The 8,876-nt window shown below is 36.4% G+C and overlaps 1 protein-coding gene across 8 annotated transcripts in view; it reads left to right on the top strand.

Annotated features, from left to right (window-relative positions):
- LOC127497446 (meprin A subunit beta-like) overlaps positions 1 to 6,871 on the top strand; it is a 68,476-nt gene extending 61,605 nt beyond the window's left edge. For 5 of the 8 annotated variants that reach the window (XM_051865918.1, XM_051865916.1, XM_051865919.1 and 2 more), the window contains 6 exons: positions 2,021 to 2,083; positions 2,889 to 2,951; positions 3,318 to 3,380; positions 3,747 to 3,809; positions 4,176 to 4,238; positions 5,979 to 6,871. In XM_051865918.1, the coding sequence (XP_051721878.1) occupies positions 2,021 to 2,083; positions 2,889 to 2,951; positions 3,318 to 3,380; positions 3,747 to 3,809; positions 4,176 to 4,238; positions 5,979 to 6,069 (406 nt within the window). In that variant the 3' untranslated portion in view covers positions 6,070 to 6,871. The remainder of the gene's footprint in view (positions 1 to 2,020; positions 2,084 to 2,888; positions 2,952 to 3,317; positions 3,381 to 3,746; positions 3,810 to 4,175; positions 4,239 to 5,978) is intronic. The other 3 variants (XM_051865920.1, XM_051865921.1, XM_051865924.1) reach the window with 3 other exon arrangements.
- Positions 6,872 to 8,876: the final 2,005 nt, after the last annotated feature.

The following is an 8,876-nucleotide window of genomic DNA, read 5'->3' on the forward strand; positions in this document are numbered from 1 at the left end:
TTATAACCACAAAAAAAAAAAAAAAAAAAGTTTGTGGAGGGGGTTGGGGGGGCAACAACAATACATTTCTGCTTAGGGCACCCATTTGGCCAGCAGCGGCCCTGTATAGCGGCTAATGAATCAGAAGTCTACTTCCATGTTGCAAAATAAGGTGGATACACTGAGCAAAAGCATTGTTAACACATGAGTGGAATACAAAGATCAAAACCAGCTAAAAAGAAATTAATAGACCATAAACCTGAAGGGAAATGGGTGGTGATCTAGAGGGAGAGAAACACATTAACATATTCTCCTCAATGCACATTAAAACAATAGGTCCTAGATTGTACATTAGGACAGTTCTATCAGTTTACAGTTCTATCAGTTTACGAGCTGTCAGATGAGACCAATCATGGTATTACAAGTTAATAGTATGTAATAGGAAGCAAATAGATGTGTACTAGAGGTACAGGCGACTCTGCCGCCCCAAACAGAACCATCCTGTGCCTGGATTGTCCAAACAGTCCTCATTCAATCATCATATTTATGATTCCCTTGCACCAGATAGGCCTTAAAGGGTTAGTTCACCCAAAAATGAAAAATTCTGTCATTAATTACTCACTCTCATGTTGTTCTACACCCGTAAGACCTTCGTTCATCTTCTGAACACAAATTAAGATATTTTTGATGAAATCTGAGAGGTATATAATTCGTCCATAGACAGCAATATAATCAACACTTTCAAGGTCCAGAAAGGTATTAAAGACATCGTTAAAACAGTCAACGTGACTACAGTGGTTCAACCTTAATTTTATAAAGTGACGAGAATACTTTTTGTGTTCAAAAACAAAACAAGAATAATGACTTTATTCGACAATATATTCTCTTCTGTTTCATACTCTGTTTGCGTTCAGCGCTTCCCGGTTCTACGTCAGAATGCCAACCTGGTCTCATGGAAAGATGTACTTGTGGGAACATTTTTGCAAGTCGCAAAATACGTACCAATGCTTACATATCACTGCAGTTTCCAACAGAAATGAACACTAGAGGCAGCAAAACAGCAAGCAAAAATCGTTTTCATACACAGCTATGATTACAGGGTCAGATTATGGATTAATAAAGACTTGTTTTCACATCTCCTTGCACAATATTATGTTATGATCTCAAAACGCTTTCACCAAAGTGCACAGTTTGTAAACAAATACATTTTGGACTTTGCATCGCTTAACCTGCTCCATATGTTTCGCTTTTCTGACATAAGTTTGCTCGGTAGCTCAGCTGATACGAAGTTGTACTTGGGCTTGGGAACGAATCCCGTGAAAGACGAGTCATGGTAAAAGTGCTCAAAGATGAGAGATCAAAAACAAGCTAAAATGCCATGATTACAAATGCTCACATTTGCTTTTGTTAACACTATCGGGTAGGTTTAGGTGTAGTGTTTGTGGTACGTTATTTTTAAATGTATCATAAAACCAACGTAATAAAAACGTACCATATTCACATTCATCTGTTTCGGGAAAAAAGTGAACACGCTTTTAGCGCTACTCAGTGGACATTTCACATTGAAACTGCCACGAAACGTGTATGGTGCTACGTATTTTCGTTTTGCAAAAATACAGGTACGTTTTTCTAATGAGCCTGGGCTGCGGAATGCAGGCTCAGTATTGGCCAACGCTGTTCACGTGAGCAGTACGACGCATTCGTGTGATGCTGATGCAGGAGCCGGCCAACAATGAGTCGGCGTTCTGATGTAGAACCTGACAGGGTTTTCACAACATACTGTGATGATGAAGGGCATTGCCCCACATTTATGTCACATGTATACCTTTAAAGGAATTAGTGATGTACTAGAGCAATAAAGAGTTTCACCATTATTCACTCAGCCCTACACAGCTAAAGAGCAGTGTTTTACAATTCTAAATATTAATGTCTAAGCCATTTTTAATTCATGCTAAAAAATGGTGGTCAGAAAGCATTCAGAAAAATTTTGCATCTGATGATATACACCTAACAGTGTGTTTTGTTTGTCTGTTTCCTATAGAGCTCTTCCCACACCTCAGTCGAACTCAACAACTAGAACTACAAGAACAAGCCCCACTGAGGGGTAAGACATTCTCATAATGTCACTTCATTAGTGCATCACTGCAATATTTGGCCAATAATTTATGACAGGGTTTTCAATTTTGGGCGAACTAATTCTTTAACATACTGTGGTGATGAAAGGCATTGCCCCATATTTATGTCACATGTATACCTTTAAAGGAATTAGTGATGTACTAGAGCAATAAAGAGTTTCACCATTATTCACTCAGCCCTACACTGCTAAAGAGCAATGTTTTACAATTCTAAATATTAATGTCTAAGCCATTTTTAATTCATGCTACAAAATGGTGGTCAGAAAGCATGTGATTGTTTGCTGCCTGCCCTGATCCTTGCCTGTACCCTGATTCTGTTTGTCTGCCGCCTGCCTCGACCATTGCCTGCCCTTGTTTATGTTCCTGCCTTTGCCCCTGTCTACCTGTGTAAATATTGTTCTTAATAAAGCTTGCAAATGGATCCTCGCTCTGCCGACCCATCATTACAGCAATATTTGACCAATAATTTATGACAGGGTTTTCAATTTTGGGCGAACTAATTCTTTAACATACTGTGGTGATGAAGGGCATTGCCCCACATTTATGTCACATGTATACCTTTAAAGGAATTAGTGATGTACTAGAGCAATAAAGAGTTTCACCATTATTCACTCAGCCCTACACAGCTAAAGAGCAGTGTTTTACAATTCTAAATATTAATGTCTAAGCCATTTTTAATTCATGCTAAAAAATGGTGGTCAGAAAGCATTCAGAAAAATTTTGCATCTGATGATATACACCTAATAGTGTGTTTTGTTTGTCTGTTTCCTATAGAGCTCTTCCCACACCTCAGTCGAACTCAACAACTAGAACTACAAGAACAAGCCCCACTGAGGGGTAAGACATTCTCATAATGTCACTTCATTAGTGCATCACTGCAATATTTGACCAATAATTTATGACAGGGTTTTCAATTTTGGGCGAACTAATTCTTTAACATACTGTGGTGATGAAAGGCATTGCCCCACATTTATGTCACATGTATACCTTTAAAGGAATTAGTGATGTACTAGAGCAATAAAGAGTTTCACCATTATTCACTCAGCCCTACACTGCTAAAGAGCAATGTTTTACAATTCTAAATATTAATGTCTACGGCATTTTTAATTCATGCTACAAAATGGTGGTCAGAAAGCATTCAGAAAAATTTTGCATCTGATGATATACACCTAACAGTGTGTTTTGTTTGTCTGTTTCCTATAGAGCTCTTCCCACACCTCAGTCGAACTCAACAACTAGAACTACAAGAACAAGCCCCACTGAGGGGTAAGACATTCTCATAATGTCACTTCATTAGTGCATCACTGCAATATTTGACCAATAGTTTATGACAGGGTTTTCATTTTTGGGCGAACTAATTCTTTAACATACTGTGGTGATGAAAGGCATTGCCCCACATTTATGTCACATGTATACCTTTAAAGGAATTAGTGATGTACTAGAGCAGTAAAGAGTTTCACCATTATTCACTCAGCCCTACACTGCTAAAGAGCAATGTTTTACAATTCTAAATATTAATGTCTAAGCCATTTTTAATTCATGCTACAAAATGGTGGTCAGAAAGCATTCAGAAAACTTTTGCATCTGATGATATACACCTAACAGTGTGTTTTGTTTGTCTGTTTCCTATAGAGCTCTTCCCACACCTCAGTCGAACTCAACAACTAGAACTACAAGAACAAGCCCCACTGAGGGGTAAGACATTCTCATAATGTCACTTCATTAGTGTATCACTGCAATATTTGACCAATAATTTATGACAGGGTTTTCATTTTTGGGCGAACTAATTCTTTAACATACTGTGGTGATGAAAGGCATTGCCCCACATTTATGTCACATGTATACCTTTAAAGGAATTAGTGATGTACTAGAGCAGTAAAGAGTTTCACCATTATTCACTCAGCCCTACACTGCTAAAGAGCAATGTTTTACAATTCTAAATATTAATGTCTAAGCCATTTTTAATTCATGCTACAAAATGGTGGTCAGAAAGCATTCAGAAAACTTTTGCATCTGATGATATACACCTAACAGTGTGTTTTGTTTGTCTGTTTCCTATAGAGCTCTTCCCACACCTCAGTCGAACTCAACAACTAGAACTACAAGAACAAGCCCCACTGAGGGGTAAGACATTCTCATAATGTCACTTCATTAATGCATCACTGCAGTATTTGACCAATAATTTATGAAAAGCTGTGCTATATTTGTGGATATATTCTTGGCTAAAGAGCGCTGTTATACACAACACACACCAGAGTAGCCTATATTCACAATACAACACAGCTTCAAGTAACTTATTGCTTTTTAAATACTTATCTCATATTAAAAACATAAAGGGCACATTTCACTAAAACATTATTTTAAACAAATTCATCAGCTGGAACACAGAGTCCAGCAGACATAACAGAACATTGCTATACAACTAAAACACCAATCTGGCAGTGATATGATGATGTTTCATGTCATACTCATAATTCTAAATAGGGATGGATATATCAATACACACACAATTCACAAACTTTGACTAAGTTTGATTTGATTGATTCATTTGGATGTATTTCAACCTTTTTATTATACAAATGTGTCATTAAATGTCTACAAATTTAAAAAATTGATCTGAGATGGGTTCACAGAGAAGGCCCCTACAGTAGCAACTGATTTCGGTAACTGAGAGGCTAGGGGAGCGCGGGGCACAAACTAACACAGGGTTAGTTGTAACACACATGGTTTAAATGCTTCCACACACGCTAGCATGAAGAAACTTAGCGTATTTACTAGTTGCCATATCAACAATTTATAGATTCAGAAATCTTTGGAAGATATCACTGAACATTAATTTAACAATAGCAAAAGTAAATTTCTTACTTGAGCTAATTTTTCTTCTATATATTTTGTATTTATTTAAAATGAGACAAACCTGATATTATTTTAATCTCCTATCTGTTGTTTAGCTGTTTGGGTAGTTCTTTAATGCTTCACTAACTATCAGAAGACACTAACCAGGTTTAAATTCCAGTTGGGCAGAGAGGGTTCGTTGTAACACTGCGTTACAATGTGCCCTGCTATTAGAACTGTACTATTCTATACAGTTACGATACAACTGGCATAATCAACTTTTATGAATTTCTGTTGAGAAACCATGGAAAAAAAGGTGAATAAAGACTGAGGAAGAACCTGAACATCCAGAAAATATTATTTCAAGAAATGTTCAGCATTTGTACTGTCTGTTTGTCTCATGTTCTGTGAGAGCTGTGAGTGGAGGGAAAGGAGTGTTTTTGTTCAGTTCAGTACAACATGCCCCATCATGTTACAATGTGCCCCACCTATGGGGCATGTTGTCACATTTCACTTCCCTTCTTTCGGGGTAAATAAAGAAGAAAGTATACACTGTATTAATGAAACAAAGCCACATATTTGTACCAGACATGTGTGAAATTAATGTGGAACAAAATAAATTCTCTGAACCCGTAGATTTACACAAACTGAGAAAGTCAAAAAGTGTTAGGTTGTGCCCCGCTCTCCCCTACATATTTGTGCACTTTTAGATTTTTTTGTGTAATTTGCTTGGATATTTAACCTTTAAATATTAATTTTTTGTAATATCGCACTGCCTGTGTTATTGTTGGCAATATGTTTTTTTTTTTTTTTTTTGGTTGGCACCCATTATAAGATGACCTTCACAGACTATACTGTTTGCCCTATATGTTTTCCATTCACTAAAAAGAACTGGTTTGTGAGAGTCATTTGTTTGTAAAATTATTTATTACATGCACATTATGAAATGTACATTATCAATATATGGAATGAAATTAATATTTTACTTTTGCATTAATGTTTATCTTCACATTTGTATCTCCCTTTTAGTGATTGTGTGGACATATTTTGCAATTCCAGTGCCAAGACTGCTTCCACTCTGATCAACTTGGTGCTTTGCTTTCTTTTGCTAGTGAGTTAATCATGAGAAATCACTATTATCACAGCCTCATGTCTGACCACACAGGAGTTCAAAGCCAAAGAACTGCACCTATCTTCAGCTTTCTGGGATATGATAGTTAAAATATGTATTGTTAATTAAAGAATCTGCTTACATGGCTTATCTGTATTCATATATCTACAATCAATGTTAATCTTAGCATTAATCATAATGCTTAACAATATATTCTCATTTTGAGTTCTTACTGTAATCATAACGCATGATTCAAACATTCTCTGTAGAGGTTAAGGTAAATATTTGTAATGTTTGAGTCATTTCTATGTGATAAATCAATGCTTGGATACTATTGGTAGTATAGATAACAAAACAGTTCTGCAGGAAATCAGTGACTAAATAAATATGACTATGTGTTTGAATCTAAATGTAAGAGAATATGCACGTAAATTTTACAAAGATGAAAGCGTCTGTCAGCTCTAAAACAGCCCGCTGTTTTAAGTCATGAAAAGAAGTTCATGAAGCCTGTTTGGCCTGCGAATAACCTGCAAGATTCTGGTGGCATCTAGTGGCATATGGTGGAGCTTCCACTTGTCCGCAGGTGAACAAAATGGTTTTTAATATATTATGTATAAAATAAGTGAGAAGGTTTTCTGATAACAGCATGATGGCCATTTGAGAAAACCAACTGTGGCTTAAGTTTTCTGTCAAGATGTGGTTAGTTTAATGGCACAAGTCACAATTCATTTTTTAAGTGACTGTCAAATGTGTTTCTCTGCTTTTCTGACTTGTCTTGATAAACTTCTATCACTGCAATAAACTTGACTTTCAGCAAATCACTTTTTTCTTCACGGTTCATCCTTCCATTCACTCTCTGACACTTTCTGACAGGTACATCTGGTATAGACTAATCTAGCATGAAACAATCAATGAAGACAGGAGATAGATCTCAAACAACAGCATGAAAACTCAGCAGATGGCAGTACAGCTCTGATTTGGTTACAGACACTTAAAGCATTGAATGAAAGCTCTGAATAGTAACATACAAATTAAAACACTTTCACAATAGCCTGCATTTTGAGCCTTAACAGCATCTTCTTACATTTGAAGAGCACTGGGGTGCTGAGATTATGACAAAAAAATCTACTAAGACCAGTGTGTAGGCATTTTAGTATGAGAATGCAACATTTTTAACAAATCAGGAACAAATATTACATACAATATAATCTGATTTAAGTGAAAAAAAAGTTGATGGCCTTTTTTTTTTTAAACATTAATGCCTACACACTGTATATTTTACATGTATGTAATTTAAATGTCCAACAGCGTCTCATTTATAGGCTTTCATACCCAAAATTGGGTATATGGAGTGTGAATCTCAGCTTGAGTACCCTAACAGTTTCCATGGCATCCTGCTCCTCAGGTGACTGGCAGATGGATTTGAGCATGAGGCCCGAGGTCGGTCATGGCAGAGATTGGGATGATGTGAGTTAAATGCATGAGGCTTCTAGGCATCACACTATTCTAGGCATCACACTTAAGGCCCATTCCCACCAAGAACAAATTCTGTAACAATGATAATGATATAGCCTAATGCCAACTATATTAGCACTCACACCAACGGGATGACAACAAGCTCACTTCAACCAAACACCAATAAACATGTTTTGCATAACTCTTGTAAGAGTTTTGTTTTTATACTCAAGCTGTATTTTTCTCATATAACTCACTACCTTTTTCCATAAACAAACATCAAACATCACAATGTATTACAGTCTCTGTTGTGTATGCAAACTGGACTACAGTGAATATACATAGAAGAAAGATCATTAAATATCCAAAGAGACCAAAATTCACTCCTCTGGTGAGACATTGATTTTATTTGCAGTTGATTTCATCTAAGGCTGTGTGGCTGTGAGTCAGGATCAATCATCGCATTAGTGATGACACCTACAGTTAACAAGCAGAATCACTGAAGACAAGAGGAACAACAAGAACTGACAACAAAGAGACGAGAAGACAGCAAAACAGCTATACACCTGACTCACAGCCACACAGCCTTAGATGAAGTCAACTGCAAATAAAATCAATGTCTCACCAGAGGATGCTTAAACATCTTTGCATACACCGCTTGCATATAGACAGCTGGCCTACTCACAATCAAATCCCGCAAGACCATGCTGGTGAACCAGCTTCACCAGCTCCATTTTGCCTGAGAACAGCATGACTATGCTGGTCCATCAGCTGGACCAGTACTATACCAGCACTAACCAGCCTGGACCAGCATAGTCATGCTGTTCTCAGGCAAAACAGAGCTGGTGGAATTTAATCGATATCAATATTTTTTTATATCTTACCATAAGTATTTTGGTATCACAAAATTATTTCATTCAATATTACAAGGTAAATAAAAACTGTTCTTTACTAAAATAGAATGTGTTTTTCCCCATATTTCCAATTATAATTATTTAGGGGTTTGTAAGAGAGATTATACTTGTCTAGTTATAAATCCTGGAGAAAAAAAAAAAAGTTTGGGATTAGCAAATTACATTTAGATCCTTTATCTGACCATTTCCAAGTATGGAGTGCTGTATTAGACCCCCTGATTATTATTAGAAAACAGTTTTCATTTCTCATGATACACAGCTCTATTTTTTTCTAATATAAAATTTCTAAATTATCCAAGTTACAGTGTGTATTGAAATTAATACAGACTGGATGACCAGTAATTTCCTTCTATTAAATTCTTATAAAACAGGGATATTATTCACTGTGCCAAAATCCAGTACCAGTTAAACCAGCTTCCACAGTTAAAGACCTCTGTTTTATATTAG

Source organism: Ctenopharyngodon idella, chromosome 16 (assembly GCF_019924925.1).
Source record: "Ctenopharyngodon idella isolate HZGC_01 chromosome 16, HZGC01, whole genome shotgun sequence".
NCBI lineage: Eukaryota > Metazoa > Chordata > Actinopteri > Cypriniformes > Xenocyprididae > Ctenopharyngodon > Ctenopharyngodon idella.